The sequence below is a fragment of the Pyrus communis genome, chromosome 2 (assembly GCF_963583255.1).
Source record: "Pyrus communis chromosome 2, drPyrComm1.1, whole genome shotgun sequence".
NCBI lineage: Eukaryota > Viridiplantae > Streptophyta > Magnoliopsida > Rosales > Rosaceae > Pyrus > Pyrus communis.
In genome coordinates, this window is record NC_084804.1 from 4,022,388 (window position 1) to 4,044,942 (window position 22,555).

At 39.2% G+C, this 22,555-nt stretch overlaps 5 protein-coding genes across 5 annotated transcripts; 1 reads left to right on the forward strand and 4 right to left on the reverse strand.

Annotated features, from left to right (window-relative positions):
* The first annotated feature begins 311 nt into the window (after positions 1-311).
* On the forward strand, positions 312-3,171 carry LOC137726109 (large ribosomal subunit protein uL5-like). The gene is made up of 5 exons (XM_068464979.1): positions 312-425; positions 533-640; positions 747-789; positions 894-1,089; positions 2,802-3,171. The coding sequence occupies exons 1-5, from the start codon at positions 423-425 to the stop codon at positions 2,998-3,000; spliced, it is 549 nt and encodes a 182-aa protein (XP_068321080.1). The 5' UTR covers positions 312-422; the 3' UTR covers positions 3,001-3,171.
* Positions 3,172-3,293: 122 nt separating this feature from the next.
* LOC137726107 (SAP-like protein BP-73) lies at positions 3,294-4,895 on the reverse strand. Its single transcript, XM_068464978.1, has 3 exons — positions 4,661-4,895; positions 3,991-4,302; positions 3,294-3,707 (listed from the first exon to the last, which is right to left on the reverse strand). The coding sequence occupies exons 1-3, from the start codon at positions 4,761-4,763 to the stop codon at positions 3,358-3,360; spliced, it is 765 nt and encodes a 254-aa protein (XP_068321079.1). The 5' UTR covers positions 4,764-4,895; the 3' UTR covers positions 3,294-3,357.
* Positions 4,896-6,591: 1,696 nt separating this feature from the next.
* LOC137726361 (receptor-like protein 51) lies at positions 6,592-8,560 on the reverse strand. The gene has a single exon (XM_068465280.1). The coding sequence runs from the start codon at positions 8,489-8,491 to the stop codon at positions 7,058-7,060; it is 1,434 nt and encodes a 477-aa protein (XP_068321381.1). The 5' UTR covers positions 8,492-8,560; the 3' UTR covers positions 6,592-7,057.
* Positions 8,561-11,305: 2,745 nt separating this feature from the next.
* LOC137723252 (cellulose synthase A catalytic subunit 8 [UDP-forming]) lies at positions 11,306-17,124 on the reverse strand. The gene is made up of 14 exons (XM_068462410.1): positions 16,882-17,124; positions 16,776-16,835; positions 16,245-16,321; positions 16,095-16,149; positions 15,859-16,009; positions 15,062-15,328; positions 14,461-14,806; positions 14,172-14,309; positions 13,850-13,975; positions 13,549-13,761; positions 13,172-13,436; positions 12,884-13,083; positions 12,393-12,746; positions 11,306-12,208 (listed from the first exon to the last, which is right to left on the reverse strand). Exons 1-14 carry the CDS (start codon positions 17,057-17,059, stop codon positions 11,621-11,623), a joined length of 3,018 nt encoding a protein of 1,005 aa, XP_068318511.1. The 5' UTR covers positions 17,060-17,124; the 3' UTR covers positions 11,306-11,620.
* Positions 17,125-18,203: 1,079 nt separating this feature from the next.
* On the reverse strand, positions 18,204-21,418 carry LOC137726312 (uncharacterized). Its single transcript, XM_068465224.1, has 11 exons — positions 21,276-21,418; positions 21,068-21,164; positions 20,925-20,986; positions 20,770-20,832; positions 20,609-20,668; positions 20,476-20,532; positions 20,207-20,249; positions 19,622-19,699; positions 18,922-19,237; positions 18,709-18,853; positions 18,204-18,634 (listed from the first exon to the last, which is right to left on the reverse strand). Exons 1-11 carry the CDS (start codon positions 21,375-21,377, stop codon positions 18,545-18,547), a joined length of 1,113 nt encoding a protein of 370 aa, XP_068321325.1. The 5' UTR covers positions 21,378-21,418; the 3' UTR covers positions 18,204-18,544.
* Positions 21,419-22,555: the final 1,137 nt, after the last annotated feature.

A 22,555-nucleotide genomic window follows, 5' to 3' on the forward strand; every position in this document is an offset into this window, starting at 1 on the left:
CGATGCTTCATATTTGACATGGAATGGAATAACGTCTAGGCCCTTGCTGCCTAATTTGACGTAGCTACCAAATTTTGTTTTTGATTTTTTTAATAGATGGGCTCTCATTCCAATTGGACATCTTCTTTAGAGATGCTTAGACACACATAAGAAGTTAACGATGGTGTGTGAAAAATTATCTCTAATAAAAACGTAAACATTTATTGCTGGGCCAGAAAAAATCCACGAGCCCAAAAAAAGTGTTGGGTTAGATTATTCACTTCCGACCCGAAACACTGTCGGGTTGAAGTCAAATTAGGGTTCCGACCCAGCCCAAATGAGAAATAAAAACCCTAGCTCCCTCATATCGCCTCTTATTTGTACTCCATCTTCTCCAACTTCCGCTGCTGCTCCGCCTTCTCTGCAACACTCCTCATCCCACAATGGTCTCTTTCTCTTCACTCTCCCTCTCTCTCTCTCTCTAACTCTCTCTCTCTCTCATGGTAGTATGGATTTCTGATGAATTTGTTGTTTTTGTATATTGAATTATCAGGCGACGGAGAGCAAGCTGGCGAATCCCATGAGGGAAATCAAGGTTCAGAAGCTCGTCCTCAACATCTCCGTCGGAGAAAGCGGCGATCGTCTCACCAGAGCCGCCAAGGTTTATCCTTTTTACTTACTTCTCAACCTCCCCCCAACCACCCACTCAAAAATAAATCAACAATCGTATACTGATATTTCATTTCCTATTTTGCCCCTTGCCCTAGGTCTTGGAGCAGCTCAGTGGCCAGACCCCTGTCTTCTCCAAAGGTGAGATTTGATTTGATCAGATTAGATTATCTCTGATATTTTTTGTGTGGTTATTTTTGTATTATTTGTTCGTGTATTTATTTGGGAGTTGTGATTCTGTGCAGCTCGGTACACTGTGAGGTCCTTCGGGATCAGGCGTAACGAGAAGATTGCCTGCTACGTGACTGTCCGCGGCGATAAGGCAATGCAGCTTTTGGAGAGTGGACTGAAGGTCAAGGAATACGAGCTGTTGCGCAGGAACTTCAGCGACACCGGATGCTTTGGTTTCGGTATTCAGGAACATATCGATCTCGGAATCAAGTTAGTGCTTCTAAAATTTTCATCTTGCCATATGCCCTCGTTAAAATTGTCTTTGCAGAATGATTGTGTTTGATGATTTTGTGGAATGACATGTAGTACTCTGGTTGGTTTTGTGTTCGCGCTTTAGATTATAATTTATGAGATTGGGAAAAGTTATTTAGCTTTTGTACGGGATTTGGATATGATCATAAACTTTTGAATTCTTAAAATAAGTTCCAACTACGTATTCGATTACAACTAGGCTGCCGCTATTCAGTTTACATTTCAGAATGAATGGTCTGGAAAATTTGTGCAGCCTTGCGTATCAATCGAGATAGATCCTTGTGAACGGAAAATAGCATTTTCGCGAAAGCTAGTGTTTGATGTAATTTGGATTATCTCGGGTTTGCACGAGGCACTAGTTATCTCGCATCACTAAAATTATTTCAAGTTTGCGTGAGGTACTATATACCTCGTGTTGGGAATGATGTGCTTACCTTGCCCTAGGGTGGTTCGGTATGGGATCCCATACCGAAACCCTTGTCCCGATTCCCAAACCGAAATTTTTGGGAATCCCAAATTCAATACCAATCCCAAACCAAATTTTCGGGAATCCCGAAATAATTTCGGGATTTCGGGACAAATCGGGAATCCCGAAATGTTTTTGGGCTTTTGGACTAAAATTTGACATATTATGTTTTTGGGCTAAAATTTGACATATTATGTTTTTGGGCTAAAATTAAGTTTCAATCTACCCACTACCCATTTGTGCACAAAGTTTTTGGGCTAATGCCATCTCACCCCACATTCCAACTTTGATTCCTCCTCCACATAGTTGTAATTAAATGAAAATTTTGGCGGCGCCCATGTCTGAAAGAACAACTATATTGTGTACTCGAAAACAAAAGAAAAAAATTTGAGCTCAACTAATTGCATGCCCTGTACCCACCTTGTCCGTGTATATATATACAATATATGTATACTGATATGTTCATGCATGCATAATGGTCTTTGCTCCTTTGTTTCCTTGATTTGCCTAGGTATGCAGGAAACTAATATCCACATATTAATCACACTAGTGGCTAGGTATGCAGGAAACTAATATCCAAAGATTAATCACACTAGTGGCTAGGTATGCAGGAAACTAATATCCAAAGATTAATCACATTAGTTGAGACAACTGGAATATAGAAACAAACAAATTGAACAAACAAACATTAGTTATTTAGTTGAGACAAAGATTAATCACACTAGTGGCTACCAATACCATTAATTAAAAAATAATTCTCTTATAATTAAAAAATAATATATATATATATATAATATTTATTTCTATTCGGTATGGGAATACCGAAAAAATGGAGATGTAATCCCGAATCCCATACCGAAAATTTCGGTTTGGTTCGGGATGACATACCGAAATTTTCGGGAATTTTGGTTTGGGATTTTTTTGGTTTGGGATCGGGATTTTTTCGGTTTGGTTTGGGATTTTTGGGATTTTTTTCCAGCCCTCCTACCTGTGGTTATCTCAGATTCCCTTTGAACATCTTTTTGTCCTAGTTATTTGTTCTCAATCATGTTTATATCTTTCTACGGTGTTAAATTTCTAGAAATTTAATACCGCTGACTTTGTGTTACAAACGATATTATTTTAGATACGTGTTGAATATAATGTGCAAACATAGGCGGTGTATGATTTCCAATCTCTAACCAGTTTGTTTTTCTTTCATCAGGTATGACCCTTCTACCGGTATCTATGGTATGGACTTCTTTGTTGTTCTAGAGCGCCCAGGGTACCGTGTGGGACGTCGCCGCAGATGCAAGTCGCGTGTTGGCATTCAGCACAGGGTTACCAAGGAGGACGCAATGAAGTGGTTCCAGGTCAAATATGAAGGAGTCATTCTCAACAAGTCCCAAAATATTACCGGCTAGACAGATCAACCACAATCCTGGATATTTTGTTTTAGGTTTGGCAAGTTGTTGCTACTTTGTGTCAATTTTTATGTATCAGGAGCTAGTATTTTTCTAAGACGTGCGAGTATTTTTTATGTTTAGAGCTGTGCTCAAACTCGTTTTGCTTATATGGGAGCGTATTTTATTTCTGCTTACAGTGCTTCCTTTACAACCGCTTTAGCTAAATTTGTGATTGCTGTTTTCGGGTTAGAAAACAACCCCGATGTTTTGCTGTTTTCGGTTTATCTGCTTAAAACCTGAAGAGAAAAATGTGAAATTCGATTTCTTTCATACACATAATGCTCTGATACAAATGTTTCGGCTTTTTACGCTGCCTTATGACTTGAGCAGTTTCACAAGCTCCCTTTTTTTAAGTTTTGAGTAACCTCTCATTCCTCTCGACTTTGCGAGCTCTTTCAGCTCGGGGAGTTTCATTTCTTCCACCCTCACTAAATCTAATTCCTCTGCACCGGACCTTCCAGTCGCCGAAGGTGTTGCTCCGTTATCCAGCTCAAGAAACTGTGATCTCGGGGTCGATGGATGTGGAATCGGGGATCGCTTCACAAATTTTGATGGCGGCCGTGTCAACTTGAACTCTGCAACTGGGGGATTACTCTGCATTTGCTCCTCTCTCGTATCGGTTCTCCTTGTGAAAACCTTCTTCCCGTCCTTCTCATCAGCTTTGCCTGCAGTAATTATAATTTGATTAAGAAATAGTACGTGAAAGATGATAAACCTAATCATCATAACTAGCAACTAATCACTTTAAATTGCTTCGACTCCTCTTTGTTGCAAGCAATCGATATTCTAAACTACTTTGATCTACGGGGATAGAAATCTAAACTCAGATGGAACAAGGTAGGCACACTGCAATCGACACCTAAACCTAACCACGAAAAATGAGCATGTCTAAGTTGCAAAAATTGTGCATGATGGAACCAAACAAGGCATTCATCTCATCGACATTACCTTTCGGATTCCTTAACCCATGAAGAGCGCGAAGAATCGAATCAGAATGCGGCCTATCTTCATAGTCATCGGCGCTAATCTTCTCGTCATCCACAGACCCTTCTTTTGAGATCGAAGTCTGAATCCGTCTGAATAGAGAAATGATCTCTTCCTGGTTTGCGTTCGATTTTCTGGATCCCCGTTTCTTGCTTCCGTCCTTGTTGGCTCTTTCTGATCGTCGCCGAGGAGGTTGGTCTCTTCCATTTCCTTGAGATCCAACGCTGCAGGTGACTGTTAAGTGAAGCTCCTTGCGCTCAAAGAGTGAGGACACATCTGCAATCTCAGCCAAATTAACAAGCTGCATCATCAAATATCCGAACCTCTGTTATCAAAACAGGAATGATAATTCAATAGCTACTAAATATTTATTTTTTTCAATTTAGTCCTCGCGCTCAAGTTTGAATCCCTTCCTCATAGATCAGAGTAGTTTAAATTATCGTTTGAACCCCTCTTCCCGTCTCCCGTAAATTAGAGCAGTTTAAAAAATCGCAACGTCTGACAAAAAATAGTAAAACATTGGTAGCGATTCCAGACAAGAAAATAGGCAAACCAAGCTAAGAGATCTGTTTTAAACAGTTCTGAGAAGAACCCAATTGCAAAATTTAAGGTGGAATTGCAGAAAAGTGAATACCTTTGAGAGAGAAAATGGGGTTTCCCAGCTTGGGCTGCTTGCTGAAAGAGAAGAAAGTCGGAAACCGAAGCACAGAATCGTATTGAAAACCACTCGCGCCCATATTTTCCCGGAAAATTTTGGGTTTCCGAATGCGGAAAAGAGATTTTCCTGGAAAATTGTTGTCGAATATTCTGAGTATACAAACGGATTAGATTCTGACACTTCTTTCCCCTCGCTTAATATTTCACTACAAATTTTCTCGTCCACAACTTCTCGAGGGGTATGTAAACCACGCGCCAGTACTTATTTGTCTATTTTTGCTAGTGTTGTGGTTTGGGCGGAAGAACACACGTACACGGGCGGCCGACGCATCGACACTATGCGTTTGTACGGTAAGCGAAATAATCAAACGCATCGAAATTCAATTGTGACCATCAGTCACACGCCCGTGGACGACCGACCATATTATCGTTCTTTGCTCAATTGTCGCTTTTGGTATCGAAGTCATCTTTCTTTCACTTGCAACTTTCCGAAACAAACTGCTTCTAATATGATCGTGCCTATTATTATCCACTAGCCTCGGAATATATTTTTTTAATTATGACGTGCTATGCGTGACTTATATATTTTAAATATATATATATGTGTAAATTAAAAAAAAAAAGTTAAATATTTAAAGTAAATGAATAATTTTATATTATGCTAAAAGAAATCACTCATAAACCAATTAAAGCAGTTGAATTCACATAATAAAATTGGTCTTTATAGAATTTACATTAAGAATAAAGAAAATAATATTTAATAAAAAATTGATTGAATCACATTACTGCTAGTTCATTGTGAGGCTAAGTCCACTCCCTTCCCCTTAGTGTAGATAATATCGTTTGTTGAAAAGAAAAAAAAAACAATCATTTAACAACTAATTTAATCACATTATTATCCACGTGCGAAAGATTTTTTTCATAACCGGAATTACACGCCTCTTAAGATGTTTTGAACATGTTTAAAATAGAGAAAATAATAGTTAATAAACAACTAATTGAATCACATTGCACATTGTTACTATTCCATTGTGAGGCTAAACCCACCTCTCTCCCCCTTAGTATAGATAATATCAATTGTCACAAAAAAAAAAAAAAAATCATTTGACAACTAATTTAATCACATTATTATCCGCGTGTGAATGATTTTTTTTTTTATAACCAGCATTACATGTCTCTTAAGATGTTTTGAATGTGTTTAGAAATAGATAAATTGAATTAAATTATTGCTAGCCTATGAGATACTAATTAAAAAAAAAAAACCACAAAATAATTTGATTATTAAAAATATATTATTAAAATGACGAAAATACCCCCATCTTATTTGATGCATTATTTGGAATGCCTTTGAAATTTTTTGTTTTGAGGGCATTTTTGTCCAATTGTTTTTGTTGAAGATTGGTGACACCAAAACACTATTCTCACTTTCTTCTCTCTTTATATATAATAGATAGATAATTTTCCACTTGGAGATCAATCATAACCAGGATCAAGATCCTCTCCTGATCTAAGGATGAGGATCCTTTTGACCAAAGAGTGTGAGTCGTTAGATGAAAATCCAACGGCTACAAACAGAGAAATCCCTTTAAAGTTATAATAATTATAACCGTTGAATTTTCATCCAATGATCCACATTTCTTGATCAGGAGGATCCTCATCCTTAGATCAGGAGAGGATCCTATCCTCATAACCAATCCACCATTGTCCTCTTCTCTATTCAAGCAGAAACAGCTGTAAATATTTCTTTTTGTTCTTAGCATCATAAAAAGGAAATTCACCGTTTTAATACGGCGATATTCTAAACAACTTTAATGTGGAATTCGTATTTTGGGTGTTAGGCAAGCGGAAATATTGTCTTGGCATGCATCTGGCATCAACATTTTTTGAATTCCAAAAGAGGCATACAAGGATCATGACTTCAATCAACTAAGAAAATACCCAATTGTACCAAAACCAAAGTAAATTTAAGCAAATGCTTGTGGCAGAAGGAGGAAATAATACATAATTATATTATATATATTTGGAGAACACATGAAAAGAATAATAATACACCCAAGTGGCCACTTGCCAAAACCTATCAGAAAATAATGAAAAAACCCCACTGCTCTTTTCTCTCCACAGCAATCCATCAAAATTCATCTCTTAATAACCAATTTGGCCTAATCTAATCAACTTTAAGCAATGAAACTAAAGGAAATGTTTTCCGCACTCTTTTTTTTTTCTCCTCGGGACTCTTACCAATTATTTTTCCGGCCTTTGGATTGAATAAATCATAAAAAAACCAATCGACAGAGACGAGGAGAAAAATGGTGTGCAAAATTACTTTCCCTAAAATTAATCAACAAAACAATGCAATTTCAAGCTTGATCAACTTTCAACGACAGCATTTCGAGAGAAGAACCAAGAAAATAATGAGGAAGACAATAGAAGAAAGCCCAATGGCCACACCAAGAACAACCTTATTCGGACCATGATGTCGATCCTGCTTCTGATCATCCTCGTCAGTGTCGTCGTAGTCCGAATCGCTGCTGTTGTCCGCCGACGAATCAGCTTTCGCCGGTGGCGGCGACATGGGCAGTCCATGTTTGTCGCAGGGAGAAATTCCCAGCTTCAGTTTCGACGACAGAACAGAGTGGTTGTAGCAGAGGTCGCTGTTCCTGCTAATCTTGAACACTTGCAATCTGCTAATGAACGATACATTGAACGGCACGACACCGTGAAATTTGTTGTTTGCGAGATTCAAGTGCTTCAAGCTCTTCATCTCGGAAAGGAATTTCGGGATTGTTCCGTTGAGCTGATTCGAGCTCAGATCGAGATGGACTAGGCCCGGGATTGCTGAAATCGACTCCGGGATGGCGCCGGATAAAGAATTTGAAGACAAAGACACGTTCTTTAACGAAATCAGGTCCCCGAACGAAGTGGGTATTGAGCCATTGATGGAATTGGAGGAAAGGTTTAAGGTTTCGAGGTTTTCCAGGAGTGTGAGGCCACTAGGTATCTTCCCCTGAAGCTTATTGCCGGAAAAATCTATGTGGGTAAGGTTTAAATTCATGTGTTTCGGAATGCTGCCGGTTAAATTGGCGTGGGAGATGGTGACTGACCTGAGCTTCTTCAAGCTTCCCAGGATGACGAAGGGTCCTGAGGCATTGACTTGGACGTTGGAGACGGTGAGATCGGTGAGGTTTTGGAGGCGGGCGAGCCAGACGCCAGTGAGGCGGCGGAGGGAGTTGATGCAGGTGAAGGAGTGGAGGGAGGCAACGAGGTCGGCGGGGAAGCGGATTGGGGCAATGGGGCAGTTGAGGAACTGGAGGGACTGGAGGGTGGAGAGGGATTTGAGGGCGGTGAAGGAGAGGGCGACGTCGTCGGAGCAGTTGGCGAGGCGGAGGGAGAGGAGGTGGCGGAAGGGCTTGGAGGAGTCGCAGATGGTGGTGTTTGGGGGGAGGATGGATGGGTTTCTGCAGGGGTCTTTGGAGGTGGGAATGTTGAGGGACTGGAGGGCCCTGAGTTGCTTTGGGTCAAGTGTGCTTGAAGATGGTGAGGATGGTAAGGTTGGGGACCTTGGGGTGGTGGTAGAATTCGGTGGGGTGGGGGAGGAGGTGGGAGATGGGGTCGGAGGGAGTGGTGCTTTGGCTGAAGGTGAGGATGGTAAGGTTGGGGACTTTGGGGTGGTGGTAGAATTCGGTCGGGTGGGGGAGGAGGTGGGAGATGGGGTTGGGGGGAGTGGTGCTTTGGCTGAGAGGGCGGTGGCGGAGAGGAGGAGGAGGAGGAGGTGGAGAAGCAGAGTGAGAGGCAGTGGTGGTGGTTCCATTTTTTTTTTAGAGAGAGAAAAAGAGAGAGAGAGAGAGAGAGAGCTTTGGCCTTATGGGGAAGAGTGTGAGTGTGTATTTGTGTGAGGTGCTTGAGTATGTGTACAGTGACTGACCAGTGAGAGAGCTTGGGAACAATGAGATGAGATTTAGGATGCTGTGTTGTCTCTTAGAATTACTTTTATGCCCTTCAATTCTTGCAAAAATTGCACAACGGGACTTTTGTTTTCGTTGTCCAGCTGGTATCCCTCCTGCATTTACATGTTTAATTTCTAATATGCTTTATTTCACTTCATTTTCAAGATATGAGCATGAAGATGAACTCACCTATTCGCACGTTTGAGTTTACAGCTCGTTTCATGTTTGTTTTAAAATTAATGTTATGTGCTTGTTCACTATTTATATTTTTCCGCTACACTTCAAAACCGTGATAAATTCTTAGCTTATTATTTTCGAGCAATTATGATAGGCTAACAAATGTTATTTGAGTTTCATACTCATCTTATTAATGCTGGTTGGTACTCATTCATTGTTTATATTTTCTTACTACACTCTAAACTAGAGGTGGAGTCACCAAGGGATTAGAATGGTTTTGGGCCATTCTGCTTTTTATTTTATTTTATTTTATTTTTTCTTCTGCTACCATAACATATTGTTCTTGTTGCTTATCAGACGAACACAATCAAAATTCAAGTGCACCTCTTCTCAGTCCAAATTCTCTTTTCCTTTACAGGCCTCCTTTTTCACCCATCTCTCTTATTTCAGTGTAAATTTCCCTTCCCCTCATTTTGCTATTAACTTTTCTTTGTATTTTCTTTAGTCCTTTTGTCATATTTTTAAATTTTCTTGCTTAACTATTTACTTCATATTCAAGCGTTTGAGTTTCTACAATGTTTTTAGTTCACTGAATAGAATTTGATGGGTCTTTCAATGTTTGTGCAATTTATTCTAAATTTTCATGTTGTGAGGCTCCTCCTCATATAAAATTCTTGAATTTAAAATTTTTCTCTTACAAGTAGAGAATATTATTTACTAAATAGTAGTTCTAAATGATAACTTTGAGCGATCAACATAATAATAATTTTTTTTTTCCGGGGAGTAAAGTAATTAGTTAATTTGAAGTTTAATGATGATTTGCAGTTGATAAACATAAAGATTTGTCATGATGATTTTTACCATCCTTCTTCGTTCCTTTAATTTATCAAAAAAGTGTTGAATTAATCAAGTTGGAGAAATTAAACCAGCAGCAATTAACACCATTTAGGCAAACAAAATAATAATCTACCAACTTTTTCACCTTTGTCTTTTTGCAGCATTAATTATGGAAAATAAAAGAGTGGTTGCCTGTGTGGAAAGGCTGGCCTGGTTGAGTGTGTAAATAACGGATAAAACCAGGGGCATTCTTATGTGGCCACACGTGTACATTCTTTGAACATATGTGCTGCTGTTAAATAGGAAATGATCATCTCCAAATCCCTTTTCCGGACCGTTGAAATTTGATCCAAGGGTTACAGTTATTATCATTTTTAAAAGGCTCTCTGTTTGTAACCGTTAAATCAAATTTTAACAGTTCAGATCCTGAATTAGGTGGATTATGTGGAAAGGGATTAGGAGAAGATCATTTTCTATTAAATACAAGAACATGGGTCAAGGACTCAGATTTGGATCACATCCAGATTTAAATTGTGGGAATCCTAAAGTTCCTCATATTCTGGTTATCCATCGTATATTGTGCGGTCAGAATTATTTAAAATTAAACATAAATAGTACTTAATGAAAACTGATCACATTATATAAGATGAACGGTTAGAATATGAAAATTCTAAAGATCCTGACAAAGAAAATCTAAAAAACATTCTCATCAGATGGACTCTAAGGCAGATTTCAGCTTTCCAGCTTTCAACAGGTTAATTAATGGAGTAATTAATTAAATAATAAGTAAATGGCTTATTAATCCGACAAATTTCTTTTAAATATTTAGCCTTCCATTAAAGGCAAAGGCCAAAAGTCCAAGGGGATTTATAATATAAAATCTGAAAATCCAATATTTTTTAGTTAGAGTTGAGAGATTCTTTGAAATTTTGTGTCTAAAACAACCTATTACACTGGCGCACTTTACAGAAAAATGAAGTTTTAAACGGTTATGATCTCTTTTTTGAACAACTTGAATTTCTGAGTCTGTTCAAAACACAGAAATTCAGAAAGAATCTCAAGTAGACTTTTGTCGTGTCCAGCTTTTTTGCCTCATGGTATACTCTTTTTAAAAGAGAGAGTGCGACATAGAGGTAGAAAGGCTTGAGGAATTTAGCTGTGAAATAACGGTAAGATTTCTGGTTCTGAGACCATGCGAGGGAGAGTGACCATTCGATCGGGAGTGGGGGCCGTATTCTGATGCTCATATTTCTGCTTTTCCATCAAGAAAAGGTTACTAATAAGAAAATATGTGTTAGCTAGCGTACGAGAAGAAAAGTCTTGTTTAGGGAAAATGTTTCGGTACAATCACAGATTACATCATTCATTCGACCTTTCACATAAAACAATGTTATTTTATGTTTTGTTCGGCACAACTTCACACTAGTCTCAAACTCCTGGACCTTTTTGAGTCTGCTGCCCTATACAGTTGATACCACCGAGTCCATTCCATTGTGAGTGTAACTCCGTGGGGCAACTGTATCCATGACCTATTCATATTGATGGAGGAAAACTTCGATACAAATGCTTAACTATGACAACTCTCATATTGAATTTGACAAAAATATAAAATATCCCATATTTTACTAAAATTGTCTTACAAATCATGTGTTAAGGATCCCGTACACAAGTTTTTCTTCCTAACGTTAACGAATTTAGAACAAAAAATAGACAAAAATACATCACTAAGTGATGATGAGACATGATCCAAATGCAATTGGAAGGGACAATTACAACATCTTCTTACACTGATATTGTAGGACAGCAATGCTTAAATCTTTACACACTGATCGTCAAAATCCGAAAGAACAAGGAAAAAAAAAATCATTACAAATCTTTCTAAACTACAAAGAACTCACTTCTGATTCCCAGAAATCGAGTTTTTCCTCGCATTCAAACTATAACGAATTCAAAATCGTGGAAAACTTTCGTGTAATGTCTCAGCAGTCTATGGAAATGCAGCTTTCAGCAAGCGTTGAGCTGTCCACTTTGCTCACAAAGGGATTTATCTTCACCCAAACAAGAGAGAAGACAGAGGCCAAGAGGACTGACCACAAAACAACGATGGTTGGAGTCCGGTTTTGGCGTCCCATGAGACCTTTGAGGAAGGGATAGAGATGGAGAATCACCCAGAAGGCGAAGAAAACCTTCCCGAAAAGTGGCCCCCAAGCTTCGTATCCCTTGTTAAGGGCGTCCGAAAATCCAGCTACAACACCAACCATGTTTATAATGAGGAGTGTAGTGGGGGGAATCAAAAGTGTGGTCCATTTGATCAGATAGAGCTCTCCGAATTCTGTGTCCTCGGCTGATTTGGTTGTGACGGTGAAGTTGGTGTCAATTCCGGCCAACATCTTTAAGAAACCTTGGAAGACGGCGAAGAGATGGGCTGAAACACCCCCGATCACCCAGAACTGCTCGTTACGCCATAAGTCCTCGATGCGGACTCCACTCCACCGCAACTCAAGCACACTTGTAGCAATGATGGAGATGAAGAGGCCAAGAAACAGGGCACTTGCCAGGTTTGTAAGCTGAATCAAAGATCAAAAGAATTATACTTAACTCGATTAATGCAGTGGCCAAGTTTCTTGAATATCAAGAAACACATTCAACGACTCTAAAGTTTAACATTATCGATGTGCTAGCCTTTCTGCACGTGCGAGAGGCGGTTTATTATGTCTGTCTCATAAGACAGAGAAGGTAGAAAAAACTTACCGTTGGGATGATGAATTTTCCTGTGAGAAGGCATATTGCAGGGAGTGTACAGTAAGCAACGAGAGGGAGGGATGTGAAGGGGTAAACAATAGTGTTGATATATGCCATTCTCTGAAGCAGTTTGAGGCGGCCTCCTGCAAACCCGTACCAGAGAGGACAATGTCTACTGAGGAAAATTTCCACCGAACCAAGTGCCCACCGAAGAACTTGGTGCAGTCGATCAGAAAGGTTAATGGGAGCTGACCCTTTGAATGCAGGCCTCAAGGGCATGCAGTAAATTGACCTCCATCCACGGCAATGCATCTTGAAACCGGTTAAGATATCCTCCGTGATTGATCCATATATCCAACCAATCTGTGGAAAAAATGAATATAAACCATTTGGATAGAAGAACACGGTGATTATTAATGGAAGCCATAATTCGTTTACAAGCTTCTAAAACTTCAAGATTCCAATCAAATACTTCTACAAAAATTAGAGTAGGATCCTACTTCTTTTCCCCACGCGGTCTTCTCTTCATAACCGCAGCTAATGACATGAATTGCCTCCTTGATCAAAGTTGATGGGTTGGAAGATTCGGCCACTCCTCCGTTCTCCATTAGTGTAGACTCTATGAATACAGATGATAATCCAAAAGTTTTCTCAAAGCTCGTCTGCGAGATCAACATTGACCTCTCAAACTCATCATAGTCTGCATAAGAAAGCGCAAATAATTTATATACTGAAAGCTCAACAACCATTTGTCTAAATCCAGTTTCAACGAGTGATTAGATACATACTCTCAATCTCCCGGAGGTTGAATATGGCAGCATCAAGCTCCTCGCGTTTTGCATCTCGGTAAGCCTCTGACAGATCTTTCGACGGCTTCTTAGAGGGGCAGCAACAAGAGCAGCAACCACACCATGAGCAGGAGGATGAGGAAGCAGCCTTGGGTAAGTTGGGCATAGAAGGAGGACCGTAGCCATAAAGTGCTTGCCTATTGAAACAACATCCTGTCCCCACATATACTGGACCTTGAATTCCATCCAGTCCTTTCATGTTAACCTGCAAATTGAGATTGAGAGATATTCAAAACTTTACTAATTCGTTTCAATTGTGCAGGAAATGTAAGGCTACTGTCAAAATGTCGAGATCTGTATGATAGCTTCAAACTCACATCAAAGAAAACTGTGTTGCGGTTGGCATATCGATCACTGCGATCAATGCCATCAAACCTCTGAGGAAACTGCACATAGCATACTTCTCGACCAACTTGCGGGTCCATCAAGAAACACATTGCCTCACGAATTGCCTGGCTATTGTTAACGTAGTGATCGCAGTCAAGATTGAGGATGTATGGGGCATTTGTGAGAACTGCAGACACCCTTACCTGCACCAATCCAATCAATCAAGTTATGTATGTATATATACCAAATCATGAGGTAGCAATTTTTCACTCTAAAACCATGTATTTATACCAGAGCATTTTCAGCACCAGCTTTCTTGTGATGTGGATAGCCGGGTCTCTTCTCTCTCGAGACATAAACCAATCGAGGAAGTTCATTTCCTTCGATGTCATAGGCACCACTGTGTCCCAGGAAAACCTGAGAAGGGTAAACAAGGAGTTATATGTCAAAATTAATTATTTACAAAACGATGAAGGCTGAAATCTCTTTGTAGAGGGACATAAGAAAGATCATGTATCGATAGTTGATTGAAAACAAAAGCAAAAGAAAGAAGAAACAGTGTTCACCAAGGTTATCATTATTGATTAAAATGAATCATAGGGTATCTATCTACCTGAATCATTCCGGGATGGTCACGTGGGTTATTTCCTGGCCAAGGTGTTCCGTCTTGCATAGTCCATCCTTCTTCTGGTGTTTTTTGAGCCTTTGCAACTAAAGCATTCATTCGCACTTTGAATTCTTCATAATCTCTCTGTAAACAAATTATGAAGTGATTATTAATGAAAGCTTTCTGATATTTAGACAAACAACTAGCACATTTGCTTCCATTTAGTTTTGATATCAAATTATCATGAGTGATATTCAGTTGCAACTAGAAGAAGCTTCGGCCATTAGGTACTTACTTTCATCGCTCTGCGCTCCTTCACAAAAGATGGTTGCACTTTATCCTTCAAGTAGTCAATCTTTTGTGAGAAGTAAAACTCAGGTGCACGTGGTTCAATCGAAAAATTCTTGCAGAATGGTACCCACTTCCTTGCAAATTCAGATGTCTCGGCAAGAGATTCAAAAGAAAGCATGGCAGCACCATCATCAGACACATAGCAAGAAACTTTATCCACGGGGTAGTCTACAGCAAGGATAGAAAGAACAGTATTGGCAGTGATCAGGGGCGGTTCTTTCAACGGATCAACTGTACTCACGAAGAAATCCACTGCAGCAAGCTCAGAGGGTTCACCCTCTCTTTCAAACCTGGCATAGAAGTTTATACAACCATTTCATAAGTACATCCATTGCGAAAACTTAAGACTATGTTTAAAATCCAATTCAGAAATTAGGGTCATTTGTTTCCTCCCCTTCACTGGTTAACAGTTTTTACCAACTCAGACTTTGCTCATACTTTCTTTTCATAATCTTCCAGTGAGCATGAAATTAAGATTCGAAACATCGATAACTAATATTGGTAACCAGTTGAAAGCATAAGAAAAATCAATTGAAGATGCATACCTGGCAGATAACCTATCAGTAAATGTAATCCGATTAACTGGAGACCACTTAGGAAACTGATCCAACACCCATGAAAAAGCGAACCAGATCTCACATATGATAGAAGTGAACCATAGACCATAAGCGCTATCAACAGGATTTGTTACTCGATAATGGAAGAAAAGGGCAAGAATGATCAATCGCATAATTATTACAGTTCTGTATGGTGTGATTCTGTTGGGTGGAAGTGGAACAACAGTTGAAAGTGGTTCCGCAGCCTCTGAGGAACTGCATAGAAGGCCATAATTCAATTAACACACTAGTTTGCGTAAAAAGAAAGCGTCAAATGTTATGAAATGGATATGATCCAAAGTCCAAACACATCTAAACTCATACATGCATAATATTCGCCCTTTTTCTTTTGAAAATTACACTGAAACTTCCCAAAATATTAACATGCTTTTAATCATTTCATTAACTGTGTTTATGAAGCACTGTTAGGATACTGATATGCATTTTTCTACTCTTTCGTGTCCAATATTTGGAATCGCAGGATAACTATAATGAACATAGAACACCATCCAACATGAAATAACAACATACGAGTAAAAGTCATCTCGTCTAAGCCAAAAACAATTTTTCCTTTCATGAACACCTGAACCTTTGCATGACATAGACAACAGCGTTATGGAAAAGACTCAAAAACACGGAGCCTAATCAGAAAACTAGCACCGAAAGGCCCTTATACGTTTGAAACTGCTTTATCATTTCTGTTTTAGAGTGTCCTCTACATAAACCCAAGTTTTAGTTGTACTTACTATTCCTCTGTCATCTGCTGCTCAGGTGGAATTTGAGCCTCCTTTTCCCCCTTAGGCGTATCCTTTTTCTTCTTGCTCTTTTTATCCTTCTTATCCTTCCAACTATCCACTCTGTTCTTCCAAATTGGATTGCCATATTCGTCGTTTAATTCTTCAAGGATAACGAAAAAAAATGCAAATTGGTAAAAATGAGACAAGGAGGCAAAAATCATGTAAGGAAAAGAAGTACGACTCACCACTATCCAGTGTAGACACACTGCTGATATGCCTAGCATGAATTCCGGTATCCTGCTGAAACAAGTATGTGGCAAACTGTAAGAAACTTCACTCATCTCATTTCACATAGAGTACCTATAAGTTACAGCATTGTAGATACACATTTGTACCTGAGAACTATTCAGGTGAGCCTCCATTGTGGATCGAGTGCCAGACACTTTTGTTTCATAGTCCGCCAACGAGCTATCTGAAGAATTTAACAGCCAATATCATAGCTTAGGAATCATGAGAATCACAAATTTGATTATATAACGAGCCGTATAAATGATAAATATCACATTATCAATCAAGACAAAAAAAATGAGCCCTTTTTCAATCTCTTTCCGAAACTCAAGGGGACTCAATTTCAGAACGGTATTTCACCTATATGCACATTTGGTTTCATTACTCTCGTCGCATCATTTCCAAAATCCAAAATCCAAATAGCACATAGAGGAACCGAACTTTGAATATGTAAACGCACACGATGAACTTGCCCAAATCAGCTTACGAGAAAGAGAAAGTTCGATCTTAATCCATCATCAAGTGCGTGCGTGGGAACTTAATCAGTATCCTAAAGATTTTGTTATAATGTGATCAACCAAACTATTTCTATAAATTTAAAATGTACATAATTTCCAATTTCATGTACAAATAAGTACAATTATCACAGAATGCTGCCAATATAACCAAATAACAAATGTAGACATACACCAAAGCATCTGAAAACACAGACATGGTTCAGAGAAATCCAAGAACAAGACATACCGTCATAGGGAATGCCACACTTTAAGCAGAGTTTACGCCCGGCCTTGACATCATCATCGAAACAAGCCTTGCAAACGGGGAAATTACACTCGTGGCACGCCACGAAAATCTCCCCATTAGCATCAAGCCCCACCTGCTCGCCGCAGGCATTGCACGGAGGAGCAACAGACTGCATCATTTTCGACAAAGTCGAAGCCTTTCCTCAATTTCCAGAGAAACCCAAAATTCCAAATGATCCTTGGAAGAGGCTGTTTCACTCCACTTGCCAATCTGGGACTTGTTGCTGGTCTTATACAAAATGCCGAAACCATATTTTTGCAATGGTGAGAAGGAAGAGGTGGATGGAGTGTGGTAGTTGGAAGGGTGTGGAAGTTGGGGTGTTGGTGTCATTGTTTTTGCGGAGAGAGAGAGAGAGAGAGAGAGAGGGTGGTGGGAAGCTTAAGCTACGCATTGTTTTTCCTTTGTTTTTGCCAAAAGGAATGAGATTTGAAATTTTTGCGGGAAGTGTAAGGAAGGTTTCGGTTGGGCAAGTTACATCCTTGAACCCACCAAAAACCTCAGAACAAACGTGGTGGACTGGAGTTGTCTTTTACGTTTTACCTATACCTGGCAAAATAAAGGCCCTACAAGCATGCCTTATAAAACGGCTTTGGTAATTATGTTAAAGACTAATTAGGGCTTTTACTTACCCTACCTTTAGGAAATTAACCAGGAATCTTCGTGTACTTTCTATTAATCACAAGCGTCCAAATTTGTGTTATTACAAACATTTTGACAGATAACACTTTACTGCAATAACGGAATACAATTATACATATGCACTCTGGTGTGGATTTGATTTTCATTGATCTCTCCTCCTAACAACTAACAATTAGCCTAACACCATTTTTTGTATAAATAAATTAAAAAAAATTGAATTTTGTCACACATTGATGATTATGAAAGAGTTAGGAACATATCTCCACTTTGGAAGAGACGAGAAAACTACATTACCATAAGTCGGATAGAAACATGCAACTTCCTATTCGGTGACAATTTCACAATTAATACGTTACACAGTTGGTCTTCATCCTGCAGGTTTATTGGGTAAAGGTTCTCAAATCTCAAGTACATCCTTCTCCTTTCTACTTGTGATACGTATAAGAATTAGCCAAGTACTTCGAAAGGTGCGTGTTAAGAGAGGAACTTGTATAGAAGGCCATTATTAATGACGTTCTGAATCACTAATACAATGTCACGTTTAAAACACCCTCTACTAAGCTCTGTACGTGACATTAACAATAAACCCGTTCCACAGAAGTCACTTGGTGACGCACAAGGTATTGAGTCAACATCGCTTCAACAATATTATCATATCATGGATTACAACGGTATGTGATATTGCATACCAACCAAAACTCCAAAAGGAAAACAACATAACATGTGATACCAGCAGTGACATGATAGAGTTACAGACTAGCATCTGATTTCCCAACTTACACATAGGAAACGTCTACATCATCGAATACAGGGTGAGTCCCGAAGCAGAAGGTTGCCGGGTCAAGTGCAGCAAGCTGATTATGGCGATTAAGGATTTGCAGATCAAGGCACAATACACAGAGAGTAAACAAGTTTTCAGATATCTGGGAACGAGTTTGCCAGTCATTGATTGCGCGGCTTTAATCTAGGCAACAGAATAAACCTTTACCACCTTTGTTGTATCACAAACAACTAGGTTTTCTGTATCAGCCGGAGTGGTACAGAGCCAGTTGACCTGCCAAGGCAATCAATTTCATGATGAGAAGATAAAATGAAAAGGAAAGAGGCGGTAAAGCAACGGTAACTCACTTTTTTGCTGTGGTTGATATTCAACTGTAGAAGATCGCTGCTGCTACCTTCATCAATACACTTGGTCCAATCCCAGACCTTTACCAACTTATCATTTCCACCTGAAATTATAAATCTTCCTCTATCTCCAAATAACGAAAATGCCCTGAATAACATGTACTAGTCAATGTGTGAATTAAGTTTCCTTGAACTGCATTTAAGTTTATTACTTACACGCAAGAGACAGCAGCAGTGTGACCGCCGGATGAGTAATCCAAATGCAACCTTTTCCTTCCTTCTTGATCTGGGTCTTGATCAGTACCTTTCGATCTTGATTGAGATCCTTTCTGAGGTTTTTTAGAACCTTTTGACCTCAGGGGAGCAAGTTCAGCTTCTATATTAATTACATCAACTGCACCATCACCCCTAGCCACAATGCAAACCTTGTCCGATTTGTCTAACATATCCATTTCTGGAACTGCTATTGAGTGAACAAAAGCAGGATTAAAACACTGTTCCTTGGCCTTGCCATTATTTGCATCAGGCAAATCTGCAGTGAAAAACAGCAAGCACGGATTGTATAAAAAAATTAATCCAACCACTGACCCACAATGATTTTAAATTTATATGTTCTTCCAAAAAAAAATCATCAAAATGATCATTTTAGTAGAAACAAAATAAAGTGCATCAACGTGTTGAGAGGAGGACACGTATGAAATAAAAATGAAGGAAAAAAAAAAAATCATATTTTGAACCAGGCACTGGCCAGTGGCAAGGCAAGAGAAATGGTTAGGAAGGGTTCAAGTGCCTACGATTTCCTAAGTGCGTGATAGGCCTGGAACCAATTCCAATTTTGATTTACTCTCATAAGGGATACGGAAAGCAACAAATTACGGAAGAGAAAGTTGTGGATTACAAAAGATAGAAGTTTTACCAAAATTCATAATTTTGTTCGGGCGCCCCTTGGAGAAATCCCACATTACAAGCTTTGAATCAAGACCTCCCGTGATAACTGTCCAAGATACCCCAAGATAGAAGTTGGTAGTCAATTATCTGTGAATAGAACGAGATGAGATTTTACTGGATTCTTCAACAAACAAACCCACACAATCACACTCATATGCCATGTATGCTCCATGTGCCTTGTTCAAGTAAATCCTAAGATTTTTGTAAAATATATTAGCACAGCACCAAAACATGATAAGAGGCCCTCAAAGTTCCGGTTGAAAGCCCTATTCTGGATTAAAAATGCTCACCGGAAGCTTTAATCTCATCCATCCAACTAATGCCCACTAACATTATCAATTCAGGAACAAATATTTTGTTGTTCTCTTAAAGTGAATGTAACTATTAACTTTAATTTATGGTAAAGATGTATTATTTTTTGTTTCTTTCCACCTTGTTGCAAACTTAGAGTATGCTTGGGTTCTATCCAGTTTATAAATTGAAAACAAAAATCCATGATGGAAGAAAGCAAGACCAAGAAGGAGAGAGAGCAAATGAAATCCTGCAGACATACCTTCCCAAGGTTTCCAAGGAAGGAATTGCGCGGTGCTACAAATCTACAGTGTATGGTTAAGGTGATAGAATTGCAAGGGTAGGATAGCAAAAACTTCAAAGGAACAGATCATGCTGGGTACTAAGCAATTGAAATTTAACGAAAGAAAGAAGGAAAATGAAAAGATATGCAGCACAATATTTTGTTCAAAATCCAACGCTGAATCACATTCTTTGTAGAAGAAGCAAAAACGGAAGTGCTTGAATTATGTACAACAGAAAAAAGGATACACTTGTATGGCCATCTCTTAATGTTTTGTAAATTCGTTTCTGGCGAATGTCAATAATCTGCCACAATGATTACAGTCAGCCGCTTATGAGATAGACATTCAATTACATATGAACGGAAAAAATCAGTAGGGACCTTAATTTCACCGCCGTCATCGGGAGCAGCAAGAAAAGAGGACTTAGAGCTGCAAGCAATCTGCAATCACAAACATACAAACAAATAAGCTCCAGAAATGGGGCACCTGAACTCAAAGTAAGCAATCGAATTCGAAAAAATGTCTACCTCAACTCCAATACCTGATTTATCTCTTCTTTGTTATAATCAAAGCTCTCCAGGGGCTTCCACGAGCATGAACTCCCCTTGAAAATGGAATGACAAACTCTAAACATTCAACACGTAAAAACATCGAAAACACGAAAACATAGAGTGAGAGGGGAGGGTTGATGATTACCAGACGGACATCAAAGCTCTTGACTTGCTTCCCGGATGCAACATATATCATATTTTCATTTCCTGATTCAACCCACAAAAATAAATTTCCTAAATTTTCACTCTAAAAAACTCAAATACTCAAAACTTTGTTAAACATTTTACCTGCCCTGAAACATAAGGATGAAATGGGTTCCTCTCCCACCTCCATGATATCAATCGCATCTTTGAATCGCATATCGAACCAGCAAATGCAGCCATCCTACAAAGTTTCGATTGTTCCATTTCAATACCAAAAACCCAATTTCCCAAAAACATGCAAACGCCACAGAATGTTGAGTTTTCAAATTTGAAATTTCCTCCATAACCATACCTCGCCGGAGGAGGCGACGAGGCCGGGTGTAGCGGCTGAGGCGATGCAGCACGTGGCGGTGGCCTTGTGACCCTTCAGTCGCCTTGGTTTCGGGTCCGCCATCTCCTCCTTTACCTTTGTCACTCTTCGTTTTAGTTTGGTCTTTCGTTCGGCGTGCGCGGTGGTGTTGGCGGTGCTGCTGCTCTCTTGGGTTGGGTAAGGTTTGCCGCCATTTCAAGCCCAGCCCATTTTTCTGACACTCGGGCCCAGCCCAGTCCAAATTGCAATACCCAAGAAAAAAATTAAAGTTAGAAAACTAGTCGAACTGATGAAACAAAAAATAAAAAACTGATAATTAACCCAATTTTAACATAATTAGTGTACTAATACTTCCAATCATGGCAACTGAAGACGTTTCATCCTTAAAGCCCTCCGTTTAACCAAAATTGCCTCTTACACGTTACACGACTCGAAATTTGCGTGAACTTAAGACACAATTAATACAACTAGAACATGAACACAATGCATTGCCTCCTACCTGTAGAGTTTAGACTATGGTACGTTTCATCCTGAAGGCAACGCTAGTCAGCGGCCCACACATAATAAATTAACCGAAGAAAAAAAAAGAAATAATACAAGTTCAAATCACCTCACAAATTAAAAGATAAAAAATATTTTGAAGCAGAAATTGCATTTCCTTGTGGGACAAAATCTTCTCCGGTGGAATATATTCAATTGCAACAGCATTATGCATGTGATCCCTTTCTTTTTTCAAGCACACGTGAACTCAAAAGGTATCTGCACAAAATCGACAAGATTTGTTGAATAGAAATTTCCCTGTGACTCTACTTTGGATTTTTAGTGACGGAGTTTCCCAAAAGTGCTTCTAAATAAGCCAAAGCTTTGGCATTTAACTTGTGTACCAGGGGAAGCTGACACCCAAGGCTGCTTGCTTGCTGAAAAAGCATCGTTTCACAAGAAAAGGACGACCTATTTGTTGCATATATATGAAGGCTGGTTAGTGTTAGAATTCCTCTGTTCCATATCGACCAGCAGGTTTGAGAACAAACCCTTTAAATAGAATTACCTCACTCTAACTAACACGGAGGCCTTTTGTATTAAAACCCCACACTTGACAGATTAAGCGGGTGACCAAGTGGGGACAATATTGATATTGTTGGAGTGGGCTCATGACCCGTCTACTTGAAATTTAAGAGTTACGACAGGTGTGAAACACACAGCACCCCTCACTTGAACAGAAATTGAGATTTTATTGCATATTAAATAGAATCTTCGGGTAA

What these genes read in the sequence shown, in the direction of transcription:
- LOC137726109 (XM_068464979.1), top strand. An exon ending in GACCCCTGTCTTCTCCAAAG is followed by an intron (nt 790 to 893) that starts GTGAGATTTGAT and finishes GATTCTGTGCAG; the next exon opens with CTCGGTACACTGTGAGGTCC. An exon ending in CATATCGATCTCGGAATCAA is followed by an intron (nt 1,090 to 2,801) that starts GTTAGTGCTTCT and finishes TTCTTTCATCAG; the next exon opens with GTATGACCCTTCTACCGGTA.
- LOC137726107 (XM_068464978.1), bottom strand. Translation starts at nt 4,763, where the DNA reads ATGGGCGCGAGTGGTTTTCAATACGATTCTGTGCTTCGGTTTCCGACT. An exon ending in CCCCATTTTCTCTCTCAAAG is followed by an intron (nt 4,303 to 4,660) that starts GTATTCACTTTT and finishes CTGAGATTGCAG; the next exon opens with ATGTGTCCTCACTCTTTGAG. An exon ending in TGGGTTAAGGAATCCGAAAG is followed by an intron (nt 3,708 to 3,990) that starts GTAATGTCGATG and finishes TAATTACTGCAG; the next exon opens with GCAAAGCTGATGAGAAGGAC.
- LOC137726361 (XM_068465280.1), bottom strand. Translation starts at nt 8,491, where the DNA reads ATGGAACCACCACCACTGCCTCTCACTCTGCTTCTCCACCTCCTCCTC.
- LOC137723252 (XM_068462410.1), bottom strand. Translation starts at nt 17,059, where the DNA reads ATGATGCAGTCTGTTGCTCCTCCGTGCAATGCCTGCGGCGAGCAGGTG. An exon ending in CTCACCTGAATAGTTCTCAG is followed by an intron (nt 16,150 to 16,244) that starts GTACAAATGTGT and finishes TACTTGTTTCAG; the next exon opens with CAGGATACCGGAATTCATGC. An exon ending in GAAAATTCATCATCCCAACG is followed by an intron (nt 12,209 to 12,392) that starts GTAAGTTTTTTC and finishes TCTTTGATTCAG; the next exon opens with CTTACAAACCTGGCAAGTGC.
- LOC137726312 (XM_068465224.1), bottom strand. Translation starts at nt 21,377, where the DNA reads ATGGCGGACCCGAAACCAAGGCGACTGAAGGGTCACAAGGCCACCGCC. An exon ending in ATGACGGCGGTGAAATTAAG is followed by an intron (nt 20,533 to 20,608) that starts GTCCCTACTGAT and finishes TCATTGTGGCAG; the next exon opens with ATTATTGACATTCGCCAGAA. An exon ending in ATATCAACCACAGCAAAAAA is followed by an intron (nt 18,635 to 18,708) that starts GTGAGTTACCGT and finishes TTGCCTTGGCAG; the next exon opens with GTCAACTGGCTCTGTACCAC.